General features: G+C 41.0%; 1 protein-coding gene across 1 annotated transcript in view; it reads left to right on the top strand.

Moving 5' to 3' along the window:
• Nucleotides 1-14221, top strand: part of THEMIS (thymocyte selection associated) — a 112833-nt gene that overhangs the window by 81467 nt on the left and 17145 nt on the right. Inside the window, exon 5 of the mRNA XM_006139427.5 lies at nucleotides 4547-4688. Within this exon, the coding sequence (XP_006139489.1) occupies nucleotides 4547-4688 (142 nt within the window). The remainder of the gene's footprint in view (nucleotides 1-4546; nucleotides 4689-14221) is intronic.

Here is a 14221-nt window from a genome sequence, read left to right as displayed (position 1 = left end):
CATAAATAATAAAAACAATAGCTTAATAGAATTTTTCACAAACATTGCAATGCATCAAATTATAGAATTCTTATCACACTTGTTTAGAGAATGTCCTCTATTTATTGCAGTCACTTTTTTTTTTTGGTACTTGTTTCAGGGGTCACAGTTAGTATTTTTGGAACTGTCTCTCTCACTTTGTCTTTCAACATAAAAACATTTGGGTTATCTGTAGAGCTATTTTTCAGGTGTCATGTATAAATGTAGCTACAGGTTCCAGTGAAGAACTATGCTGTCTCAAGTGCATGAGAACTCTCAAGTGTCTTCAATAGTTTTTGTGAGGCTTCTTTTAGAAGAGTCTAAGGGTCCTAATCTTAGCATAATATTACTGCTCTTCTCAGCTGATGACAGCTTTGGGTAGAAATTACTAAAATAGGAGAGGAAAGGTAGTCCTGTGGTCAAAGCACAGGCTAGAGAGATGAAATCTTGGCTTTTTTTCTCAGTTCTGACACACACTTCCTGTGTGACAGTAACTAAATGCTGTAGTCTCCCCAGCTGTAAGATAGAGGTCGTAATATATGCCCACATCACAGGGATACCGAGATATTTGATTCATTACTGCTTTTAAAGCATAGTGGGCATCTTGAATTAAAGACAAAGCATACTGAATATTACTGATGACTATTTATACAATACTGTTCAGTAGAATAGTACATATTTCCAGATGTTGCTGGACTGGGTTCAGGGTAGATGTGTGTGCACGAGCTTACAAACTGTGCTAAACTCAGTTTGCAACTGTTAAGTAAAATATGCTTTGGTCACTTTTAGCCTCCATTATTATTTCAGTGTCTTGTATTTCATGCATTCCAGATAAGCTCTGTGCTGATTTACAAATTCTGAAAAATGGGACAGCCTCAGTTCATACTAAATGATGCAACCCCGTTATTTTTATCTGCATTAGCCCCCAAAAACATTTTATATTTTGTTTAATATAATACATCTTCCTTTCTGCAGTAGTACGTAGTCTGAGCTACCTTACCTTTATGTCTTTCTAAAGGTTGAGGAGTTGTAGCGTTTTTTCCAGAAATTCGTAATTACTGCAGTAACATTTTCCGGTCACAAGCTTTTAGTTGTTGTGAGGTCAGATATGAAATTCTCTCCATTTACTGGTCTTTGATCCTTTTTAACACATTGCCATGGTCCAAATTCTGAAGATTTTAACATTTTTCCTGTGGCAGAACACTCATTCGAAACAACTAGCAATTCCTGGCTCCATTGATGTCTAATCGCAAAGCTGCCATTGACTTCAGTAGAACCAAGAGTTCACCCAATTGGAATTCTTCTTCAGACATGTCTGAGTAAAACTGTGAAAAAGTAAAGATTTGACCCTGGATGCTTATTATTTAGTATTCCTTAAATCTACTCAATGTGTGAATTTCAATTAGGGATACTAGCGTGTTACAGATTTCAAACTAAACTGAAGTGAAAATCTAATTGGTGTAACTTGGTTTATTTTAAAATGTCTGAGCTCTGTCCATTTTAATTTATTTGTAAAGTGCCTTGGGGAACCATTGCAAAGAAGTGACAATAAAAAAAAGTGGTAAAGTAGACTGAATGATAAGATTATCACAAGTTTTAATCAGATGCTTCAGGACTGTGGGATTTCCCCATGTTGCTGTTTTTAATATGAAAACTTGTTTTTAGGTTATTTTGGACAACACAAAATAAAGACTATGACTGTACAACAGGGTGTTAATTACTAGGATTAATATATGAAAAAAAGGAAATCTAAATAGAAAAGAATAACACAAATATTTTAAAAATATTTTATTATTTTTCTGATTAGTTATTTAATATGTTCTCAACATTTTCATACTTTTGTAAATACCGAAGAAAAGATTAGTTATAATTTAAATAAACAATCTGTGGCAATTTGTATATAAATTGATTTCCACTTAATTTTTTTCTTTATAATTCACCTCTAATGTGAACTATGCAAATGCCCCATTTTTTAGGGAAGCTGTGACAATTTTACTGAAAGGTTTGTACATTTGTGTTTTGAAATGTGTTAATTTTTTTCCTGGCTAAAATTTGGATATTTCTTAAAACTTTTAAAGATATGGTCAGGATAGAGTGGTCTCAAGTTGATGATACGTGTAGCATGCTACAACACAGATGGGGAAGAAGACATCTTATTTGCAAAGAAGGGCCCCATTTTTTGTCAATGCAAAATGTCAGAGCTTTGGTAACTTCACTGGAACTATGCCACTATCCCCTAACAAAGAATATGGCTCAGTTCAAACAGTACATTTTCCTTTTTTTTCTTTGCTGCTCTAAGAATTTCTTCTGACAATTCTGTTCTCTTTCTAATATGTTCAGCTATATTTCTCTTTCCCCAAATCCCTGGGGTCCTTGTGAAACACTGCTTTAAGCTTTGCTTGATATCATAGGTTCTTTCATTTATCATGAACTGTACTACACACTTCTACTATGCAATGTTGTACAGAAGTTTGTGATGAAATGAACCCCTGCTGATCTATCTTCCTATGTTTATTTCAGAAAATACAAATATAAGAAAACCCAATAAAGTGTTAATTGTTTTTTTTTATCTCTCATTAGTTGCTTTGATATTACAATGTTTTCATTGTTGTTTCAGTCAGGATTAATTTTATCTGTATGGTACAAAGCTGAATGTAAATATGACTGGATGTGCTTTAGTAAAGCATTTGATACAGTTTCACTTGACCTTCTTATAAATAAACTAGGTAAATACAGGGCTACTATAAGATGGTTGTAAAACTGGTTGAAAAACTGTTCCTAGAGAGTACTTATCAATGATTCACAGTCATGCTGGAAGGGCATAATAAGTGGAATTCTGAGTGGAGTGCACAGGGATCAGTTTTGGGACCGGTTCTGTTCAATATATTCATCAAAAATTGACATAATTACATACAGGGTATGCATACTAAATTTACAGATGATACCAAGATGGGAGGGATTGCAAGTGCTTTCAAGGATAGGATTATAATTCAAAATTATCTGGACAAACTGGAGAAGTGGTCTGAGATAAAAGGATGACATTAAATAAGGATAAATGGAAACTAATCCACTTAGGAAGTCAGTTGCATACATGCAAAATGTGAAATGACTGTCTAAGAAAGGAGTACTGCACAAAGCAGTCCTAGGTGTCATAGTGGACCACAAGCTTAATATGAGACAACAGTGTGACACTGTTGCAAAAAAAGCAAACATTCTGGAAAGTATTAATAGGAGTGTTGTGAGCAAGACACAAGGGCTACGTCTACATTGTGCTCTCTTGCGCAAGAACATATGCAAATGAGGTGTGGTGATGAATATCACCGTGCCTCATTTGCATACTTAATGAGCCACCATTTTTGTGCAAAAAACCCCTCTTGCGCAAGATCTGTTCTGCCTGAAAATAAGCAGCAGAACAACTCTTGTGCAAGAAGGGGTTTTTTTGTGTAAAATGGTATCTCATTAAGTATGTAAATGAGTTGTGGCAATATTCATTGCTGCGCCTCATTTGCATATGTTCTTGCGCAAGAGAACGCAATGTAGACATAGCCAAGAAGTAATTTTTCTTGTATACTCTGTGCTGATTAGGCCTCAGCTGGAGTATTGTGTCCAGTTCTGGGTGCCACATTTCAGGAAAAATTTGGAGAAGGTCCAGAGAAGATCAACAATGATTAAAGGACTAGTCTGAAAGAATGTGGTTTGGTTGGTCTGGAAAAAAGACAGAGTGGCTATGATAACAGCTTTCAAATTCCTAAAAAGCTATTATAAGGATGAGGGAGAAAAATTATTCTCCTTAACTTCCAATGATAGGACAAGAAGCAATGGGCTTAAATTGGAGCAAGGGAAGTTTAGGTTGGACATTAGGGAAAAACTTCCATATAGTCAGGGTGATTATACACTGGAGTAAATTGCTAAGGGAGTTTAGACAGACCATGAGGGCATGGGATGGGATCTGATGACCTCTCAAGGTTCCTTCCAGTTCTAGTGTTCTATGAGTCTATGAAACCATAACTGCAATATATTTACAATATAATTGCATGTAACTATTGCCTAGCCACACTGACTATTTTATAAAGTATAACTATGTATAACTGAAATGCCAGATGCACATACATATGTGTGTATATATAAAATTGGGCATGTACTGTATAATAGAAATCACTGAATTAATTAACAGTACAGTGAGAACAATGATTTAAAAAGATTTTTAAACAGGAATAGATAAGGAAATCTTTCTCACACATGCACACAAGAGAGAGAGGCTATGAAATGTATCTTAAATGTAATTTTCTGTACCTAGAATATCATCTTATTCTGGTCATGTTACTATGTGGTATACATGCCTCTAAGGCTAGCATTGTAGTAAATGTTATTTGTATCTTACTTTGACAAACAGTAAATTCATTTTCCAGATCCACAGAAATGACCTAAAATATTACTGCTACTCTTCCTTGTCACTTTTGTGAAAAGCATCCAATTTGGACTAACCGTGTATACAAGAAATCAATCACATTGTTCTATGTAATTTCAGAATTTCTGTGTAGACACCACAAAGAAACTCTGCTCAGATCAAGCTGAATTACAAGTTAGTTGTCAAAATGATTTAGTGCAACGAGAGAATGAGGATGACATGACTGCGACAGCTACATTAGTGGACACCAATGTGATTAAAGGTCAGTTAAGCTTTATGATTTGAGTTATTAATACAGCAGCATTTAACCCCAGCCCTGATAAATGCTTCATGTGCAAAAGTATTTTGCATGATTCAATTGTAACTTGTAGATCAGTCAAAGGAGATAAAATGTGAACCTCTCCGCTCTTCCTGAATAAATGCCATAAGGCAAACTCTCAGCAGCAGCATGGTATTAAACTCAATTTGACACTTGTGCATAAATATTCAGTGGTTCTCAGGAGCAGGTCTTTGTGAAGGAGATGCTATATTCATCTACAGTCTATCTCTTTTAAAGACTGATGATTCAGCCCATTGGCAAAGCTGAATGAGTGAGTTACGTAAAAATATTAAGATGTCTCAAGTCACATATTTATATTTGTAAGAAAAAATTGAACTTGAGAAAATTAATTGGCATTTATTTATACTTTTTATGTACCATGCATTAGGATTCCTCCTATATTTTTAATGTGTTTTGGTTTCCTATCTGCCCTTCTTTCCTCCCTTTCCTCCAAACACGTTAAAGCTGAAAAGCAACATGATAAGGGACCTTATCCAAAACCTTTGAAGTCAGTGGAGTAACTGCCATTGGTTTCAGTGGGTTTTGGATCAGGTTCATGGTGCATTTGATAGGTCCACCCATCACATCTATTGAATAATAAATAATGGGACTTCCAAATGTAGTGTGTTTTCAGGACTAGGCCCAAAATGTCTATCTGCCTAATGCAATCAGTTGAGTGGTTTCTGCTAGTAATGTACAGGCCCTCTCAGAGAATGACAGAGACCACTTTGAATTTAGAGGCCCCAGCCCAGCCCAGCTCCAGATCCCTGATATTATATCTAATGTCTCATCTGCAGGGTCATACTAAAACCAAAAGATTATATGAAAACAGACACTTGAGACATTTATTTATTAATAATTAAGTCATTATACCAATAGCATGTATATTAAAAGTGTAACTTTAATTGTGAGTTTCCACTGCAAGCAAAACTCTTCATTTTAGGAATGCTTTTCTGGCTTTGTTGTTGCTAACTCGTTTATAATTGAAGCAACCTCACTGTTCATGTTAAGCATTATTCAAACCTATTCAAACACTCTTGTCCCATTGTAGAATGATGATTATTCTTTACTTGTTTTAACACATTGAATCTGATTCACCTGAAGCCACTGATGCAGGGAGACTGACAAAAAAATGCAATGCAATTGTGATATTAGGAAATACAGTCAACGGGCCAAAATCAAATATTTCTTGAAGCAGTTCTTTTGGCTTGCAGTCAGATTTAAAGTTGGTGGAATGAATACATTTCAGGAAGACAATCTTGTCACAGAGGTCTCTTGACATTTCATTGTTGTACCTTTGTTGAAACTGTTCAGCCACTGAATGTAGACAGGAGCAGCCCTAGACTAGCTACCAGTAACTGGCGCCCTAGGTGAACCATGCAATTGGTGCCCCCACCTCCAAACCCCTCAATGATATTGTGCCACCATTTGGCGCCCCATTTAGCTTGGCGCCCTAGGCGACCGCCTTGTTCACCTATATGGACTGGCCGCCCCTGAATGTAGATCTTTATCACTTAGTTCTCTGAACTTCCAAAGGAATTAAAAAAGCGTACAAATTTGTCATAGTGACTCAAATCGATGTATAAGACCAGATTTGATGGAGTCAATAATATCAACAACAAAATTGACTTGACAGTGCCTTTCTGCATCAGATTAAGATGTTAGGCTGCGATTTGAACTTCCTGCAATTTTAACATATTGAACCACCAACGTCATCTGTTCTATATGAGAACAGTCTGGAGTTGCATCAATAATAATTGAAAAGCACTTTGCATGTCGTATCTCTTCAAGGATTGTTGTTTGCACACATGTCCCACACAGCTCAATTGTATTCTGGTAGACAGAAAACGGACTTGCATGTGTTTTCTGCTCTCTTGTGGTTCACAAATACGCTTAATATGTCCTGATAAAAGTGGATCAACTTGCCAAGAAGCTCAAGTATACCAAGAAAGTTTCTATATGTAAGGGGATTGTGAGCCCCTTACTAAACTCAGTGGGAGTTTTTGGTTGGCCAGCTCCCAATACTAAAAGGGGAAGGGTCCATGAGAAATCAGGGTCCTGAGACTGACAGACCACAGGGACAATAGAAAGAAACCAACACTCCAGCTCAGACTGATTGTCAGGTTGGACAGGCTAATGGGGGAATTAGGAGGCCAGGTCCCATCCTGGGATTTTCCCAGGTGTACTGGGATTTTCTGGGTTTGAGTCAAAGTGGGAGAGCGCTAAGAAGAGTAGCAAGGGGTCCAGGCTGTACTGAGGAGCAGACCTGCAGGGACAGAGCCAGAGGCCCATTCAGCCCACAGAGCGCAGACTGTGTGCTAAGAAACAGACCTGCAGTGCCAGAGCCAGACACACACAGCCCAAGGAGTGCAAGCTGCGCTCAGAGGCAGACCTACAGTGACCAGAGCCAAAGGGGTCAGAGGAGCAAGCAAGGAGCTGGAGGCTGGCAAAGCAACATAGTCTGCAGCTGGGTGTGGTGAGCAGCTGGGACCAGCAAAGGGGGGGAAAAGAGGCTCTGGGCAGGGAGATACCACCAGCCAAGAGCCCTGCAGGCCAGACTTGGAGAGGGATTGTAACTCCAACTGGGAGAGGGGTCCTGCCACCTAGAGCCTGAGGCTGTGTGGTCACTGCCAGAGCAAGCATGTCCAACCTGCAGCCCCCTGCAGCACAGCCAGGGCCTGAGACCTATAAGAAACAGACTATGAACTGTCCTTATACTCTGCAGACTGCTGTTTGTGATGTCCCTGTGCTACAGAGCAGGGTTATGTGTTCTCTTTTAACCTCTCTCATTTTTTTCCTTATTCTTTTCTTTTTAATCAGTTGCTGTTTAATAAATTGTATTTGCTTTGAACTGTATGTAGTGATCACTGGGTCAAGAAAGCATCCAGTGTGAAGAGAGCACCCTGGAGTGGGGACACCCTAGCCCCTGCCCTAAGTAACTACAAGGTTGGGGATTAAGCCCAAGAAAACCTGGGCCCAGCCTTGTTGGGATTTCGAGGACTCTGCTACTCAGGAGAGTGGAAGGGGAGCCCTCAGTGTCAGGGAGGTCTTTGGGTAAAAGAAGTGGGAGCAGGGACTCAGATCCTTTCGCTGGTCCATTTCACCGGGGTAATATAGAAGCCAGGAAAGTTCCTCACAATAGTGGGACCATTCCCCCACTTACACATATATAGAGTCACCGATATGTTGACTGGAACCACGCAAAGCCAATCTCAGTTCAGAAAGAAAAATAATGACATTATTTCCAGTTATCAGTTTCTGTGTTTATTTCACTCTGGAGTAAGTTTTCAATTGAACTGTCAGTTAGTGCTGCTCTACTAGATGGTCTCCATGTAACATAGTTCTCTTTATGCAATACTGAAGTTTCATGTGCAGGTATTCAGTCTTTCAACTTACTCCAACCTCTACTGATTCTCCAACTAGATGTATCAGACAGTACTGATGCATTTGAAGTATTATTGTTAAAAATTAAACAGGGTACACAGTAACAGAGCCTGCTTTTCTGTGCTCCAGCAGAGCCAGTCTCTTGTGTAGATCTCTCCATTTGGAAGAGTTTTTGTCAGCAGACAAGTGGGAAAAGCATAATTATCAGCATCTTTCAGTATATTACTTGGAATCTGAAAACAGCTACCTCTGAGAAATGACTGCATTTGAGCAACATTGTTCTTATCAAGAAGTCCAATATCAGGTTCTGATGCCACTGTTATTACACTGTATCCTGTGCTAGTCATAAGTTCTTGCTCTTGCTGTGCGGAATCTCTGAGCTTCTCATTTTCTGCCTGCATTACAAAGTTTTCAGCATCAGAACTGGAACTGTCACTGTCAGTATGGTCACCGTCTAATGGCTGAGGCATCTTTTCTAAGAGAAATGATGTTACTTGCTTTAAACTTCTAACTGCTGCTTCACTCTGTTGCTTTTGCTGGCTCTTATTTGCACCACTTTCAAATCTTCACTTCATTTTCATAAAGGGGTTCTTTTAAAACACAGTAACACACAGTTCACTAAAGGCTATTGGTTATATAAATTTTTAATTGTATATACTTCACAATTAATATTATATATTAATGGTTTGGGGATGTTATTTATGACGGCCCTTATAGCCTTATTTCAAAGACCTGAAATTTCATCTGATAAAATGTTCCCATTATTAAATTCCTCGAATAACTGGTGCATTATTATGAACATGAACACAGATGATTACCAGGTTAGATATAAAGTTTATTAAACAAATGGAATTAAAAATTTAGTATAAAAAAAAAGCTTTTAAAGGTAAATCTAAAACTGGATGAAGAGGTAGCTTACAGCTGAACCTGATATGGTTACTAGGGGTAGGAAACTTCAGGCTCAGGGGCTGGATGCAGCCCCTGGCTTGCCTGGATCTGCCCCCCGAGGCTCAGCATTTAGGGAGCCCATGCTGGTGGTCCAGCCTCTCCTCCCTCCCCCACAGAACTGGAACATACAAAATCTACTAGCCTGAGCCCCCATAGCTCTGGTGTGCAAGGGGAATGTGGGGAGTGTCTTTTGTGGGGAGTGTCTTTTTCCTTCTCAGTCAGGGCTTCTCACTTTTCTTCTCACTTGTGTGTGGCCCCCGACTGATTTTTCTGTGGGTCAGTAGCCCCCAGCCCAAAAAAAGTTTCCCCATACCTATCGTATATGAAGACACAGAAGAAAAAAACAAGAATATGAAATCTCCTATGCAGAGATAAACATCCAATTTAAAGGTTAAACTCACCCTCAGACCAAGCAAAATCACTTTACAGTAACAGAATTAATTACGACTTTCAAAACCTCTAAACTTTGCACAGACTATAAACAGCATTTCATAGCATAGAATCACTAATCACAGAAGCTACTCCAATCTCCATTAATGTAGATGAAAACTCAGATGTGACTGAAAAAGCAAAAAGACAAAAACCTGAGGTCCCACAATGATGTACATCAATTTTTGCAGATATATAGAACTTCTTTTGTTGTCTCTGTTATAGCAGCAAGGTGTATAATAAATGGAAATGACTTGGTACAAAAATGTCAACATTTGAGGCTTCTTTGTCTCTTGAGGCCTTGGCCAAATGGCTCTCTTGCCCCCCTTCCTTCCCCGTTCTTCTCTGATAGGGCCTGGTAACATATAAAGGGCTCATAAAGCGTTTCTTTATTGCCTTGTCATTGAATGAGTGTGAATGCCAACTATGAAATTCAGGACATTATTTTGAAAACCTTGAATATTGCATTCCTCCCAATATAACATAAACAGATTTCATAATGGGGGATTCGCTATTAATGCTTTGGAAGTTCTTTCTCTGGGGAAGAATTTCAAAGGCACAAAGGACACCTTAATCCTATTGAAAGATAATGTGATTTTATCATTTAACTCCCATTTGTGCTGTCACAGTCCATGGCAGCTGCATCTCTATTCCCTCTGAAAGTTCAGAAAATGGCACCTGCTCTAGGTTTGCAGCTCCTCAGCCATCTCTTCTTTTGGGTGGAAATCCACGTCTCCTTCCTGACTGGGGTATATCCAGGTTTCCCAATTCCCTGCCTACACTGTGAATTCTTCAGTAGAGTCAGACTGCCTATGTAGGCCTGCTTTGTTCTCTTCTGAGAGGCAATAAACATCACAATTTTCCATAGGTATAAGTTAGCACACAACTCTTTCTAAGCAAACGCATTGGAACTTAGGGGAGAGGCATAGACTACAGAGAAAACATTAAAAACAATAGAAGAACCTACAAACACTCTAATAAATATCAGCAAGAGCTCTGGCTGCTGAACAGTCCTTCAAACCCCACCCATGGCTTCTCAGTGGTTTCCCGTTTGTAACCATTTAGGTTCAAAATAAGCATGTATGAATCACTGAATTACTCCTTTATGCTATTTAATGCAGGGAACATGTAATTCATAGACAAAGTGTCCCCTCCTGAGGGCAAAAGCTTCAAAGGATCAGATATGGAGTGGGCATTTCCATTCCCCTCCTCCCTAGTAATTCCCAGGAAACTTATTCAACTGGCAGTTCATTCTTGTCTTCCTGCATTGATTGAAAGAGTGCTTGGAAGCTTATAATGCTTCCCCAGGTTTAGATTAGTCTTGGTTCCTGACAATTTACATACAATAACACATAAACATTTGCATTTCAATACATTGAGCTCGTGAGATGCTTAACTTTAATTTGATATGGTTTTACTTAAATCAATGAGGTTTATCCAAGATATTGCAGGAAATTGCCGTATCTTTCACGTGTGCCTTTGAAAATCTCGCCAAGTTGGGGGTTTAATTTTTAATTTTTATTTTTTTGGTTTGTGAATTTATTTAGTCTTTGCAAAAGAGGAAGGTTCCAGAAAATTAAATCTTCTGTTTAGTCTCCAGAAAATTTTAGTTTTGAAGAAATCATATTCAGGGGTTTAGGGTCCCTGAAAACCATTATTCATGCTAGCAATCATATTGAAATCAGACTACCCACACAAGGAAGGGCTAGCACAGGGGATCTATACAGAGTAAAGGGGCTCCTGTATTGCAGCAGGGCAGGCTGTCATAAGTTATTCTGAGGACTGGCCTGGACATAGGTGGTCTTGGAATTGAAGGATGGGAGGGCCAAAGAAAAGCTGACTCTGCACTCTTTTAGGCATAACAAAAATCAATTACTAGAACCTGTTGCCAGACAAATTCACATTAGAGTAAGGCACAGTTTTTTAACAGTGACGGTGATTAACCTCTGGAACAACAAGGGGAGAGATGGATTTTTCTGATCAAGGCTAGATGCCTTTCTGGAATATATGCTTTTAGACCAGTGGTGTCTAACCTTTTTATGCTCAAGATCACATTCTGAATTTAATAGCAATCCTTCTCTGAGGCTCCTCTTCCCCCGAAACTCCACCCTGCTCACTCCATCTCCTCTCTCTCTATCACACACTCTCTCCCATCCCCGCTCACTTTCACCAGACTGGGACAGGAGGTAAGGGCTTGAGAGGAGGCAAGGGCTCTGAGCTAGGGCTGAGTGTGAGGAAAGGGCTCTTGGCTGAGCTTGGAGAAGGGGGTTGGATGCAGGAGGAGGTATGGAGTGCTGGCTCTGTGAGGGGGATCAGGGCTACCCTTGGGGTGCAGGAAAGGGCTTGGGGTGCTGGCTCTATGAGGCAGGATCAGCTGGAAGGGACTTTTAGAGGCCATCTAGTCCAGTTCTCTGCACTTATGGCAGGACTAAGTTTGATCTCTAAACCCTCCCTGACAGGAGTATGTTTAACCTGCTCTAAATTAGTGACAGAGACTCCACAGCTTCCCTGGGCCATTTATTCCAGTGCTTAAGCCATGTTCACAGGGTGCTTTTCCTAATGTCCAACCTAAACCTGCCCTTGCTGCAATTCAAGCCCATTGCGTCTTGTCTTATCCTCAGAGGTTAAGGAGAATAATTTTTCCCCTCCTCCTTGTAACAAGCTTGTAATGTCCTGATCAGGTTTAGTGTACAGTGCACCTGACTAATCTCTAATGACCAAGTACTGACCCTCTGTACTGCAGAAATAACTTTAATGTATTAATATATGGTCACAAATGAGGAAATTTGCTGGACCGGGGGGAGGTTTCCTGCCACTGGCCTCCCAGTCTGCTACCCCTTCTTGCTGCTGGCTCCTTCTGGCCTGGGCTCTGGTCCTGTTGCTGCTGGGCTCAGGCTTGGGCCCCGGCCCTAGCTCTGGTGCTACCAAACTCTGGCTCCTGCTGCTGGGCTTGGACTTCAGCGCCAACCTGGATGGGATTTCCTGAGGCCGGAACTTGATGACCACCAGCAGCTCCACTGCTGCTGGCTTTGCTGGGGCTCCCCAGAGCTGGAGCTCCCTGGCCACTGCTGACCCTACTGCTGCTAGTCCCGCAGGGCTCCTGGCTGCATCACTGGATCCCCTGCTGGGTTCCCAACCTCTCCGCTCCTGGGCTCTCTGGTCTAGGAACATCCATGGTCCTGCCAGACTATGGTTGTTGCTGGACCAGAGAGTCCCAGATTTAGGGAGGTACACCCTGTATTTATTTATTATTTCTTACAGCCAGGAGCCCCAGTCAGGGGATTGCAAGGAGAGCTGGTGGCATTTTTTTTGACAAAATAGTTTTCTGTCAGACCCATCAAAACCAAAATGTTCATCGCAAAGGGTTTCTAGGAAGATAGATTTTGATCCACAAAATGAAATTTTAGTCCCTATTCCAATGAACATTCATATTATTTATTCTAAGTGGAACAACACTAACAGGAGCAACTAAATACAAATCACACGAGAATAGCCAAAAGACTGGTGACTAGACCCTTACCTGGACCATAGAAATCCTGGGGTCAAGTTCCTGCTCCAAACCAGGTAGAGGAAGGATTTGCATCCGGGGCTTTCACAGCAGGGTTGAATGCCCTTGCCAACAGGCTATTAGCTACTCTGTGTGGATCTCTCTCTCTTTTTTTTTTCATTTTAAAAGTCTGTTTTGTCCTGAAACAAAAATGTGAAAGAAATTTCAAAATGTTTAAAATTTTCAGGAAAATGGGACAGCTATTTTCAGCCCAGCTTTACCTGCAGGTGATTACAGAGAAGATTTTGAGTTTGCTGACAACTTCATTTCAGAATTGTCTGTGACTTTATGTGTCTTTAAAGATCTGCATGGTTAATGGGTACCTCTGCTGATGTGGGAAGACTTTGCAAATGTACAGTAGTTCCCTTGAGTGCTTAATTTGTAGTGAAAGAGGTGCCAGGACTCAAGCCATTTTTAATATTCATAAGTGATGAAGCAAGCAAGGTACTGGGGCTACAAACCAAGGGTGCTGGAGCCCTCCCCCACTTTCCCTGAAATCTTGCCCCTGGCTGAGCCGGGAGCTGGAGCTGGAGTAGTACCAGGGAGCCTGGTCTTCCCTCCTCCCTGCCTGTCTCACTGGTTCACTGCCCAGGGCAGGTGGGGGGGCCCACTTCCCACAGCTTCCCACACTGTTCTCCCCACAAGGAGGGTGCGGGTCTTGAAGCCACAGCCTGGCCATGATAAGAGCCAGGCAGGTCACTGTGAGGAGTTGTGATGGACCCTCCTTTTGCCCATGGTGTAAAGGGTCTGAGCAGCCCCTGGCCTGGGTCCCTGCCCCTGGGCCTCCTGTGCAAGGAGGGTGGAGGGTCCATATTGTGGATCCTCACAGCTGCCTGCATCACTTTTACCTACCTGCCACAACCAGGTCAGGGAGAGCTGTGGGGGCAGTTGTGAGGAGCCAGCGTGGAATTGCAGAAACTCCAATTTGACCTGCCCTCAGCTGGGCGGGGAGCCGAGGTGAAGGGGTCAAAGGCCAGAAGCTGCTCTCAGGCCCCTGAATCCTGGGCATTGTTTGGTCTACTGTGGCTCCTCACAGCTGCCAGAGCTCTCTAGGGCCGTGTCCAGACTCAGGGGTTTTTTCGGGAAAAGTAGCCTTTTCCCGAAAAAACTTCCCCTGCGTCCAGACTCAAGCCGCGTTCTTTCGAAATTATTTCGAAAGAACGCGGCT

Source organism: Pelodiscus sinensis, chromosome 3 (assembly GCF_052426305.1).
Source record: "Pelodiscus sinensis isolate ZL-2025 chromosome 3, ASM5242630v1, whole genome shotgun sequence".
NCBI classification, from domain to species: domain Eukaryota; kingdom Metazoa; phylum Chordata; order Testudines; family Trionychidae; genus Pelodiscus; species Pelodiscus sinensis.
The sequence above is the reverse complement of the archived record's forward strand: the minus strand, read 5'-3'. Positions and strand labels throughout refer to the sequence as shown.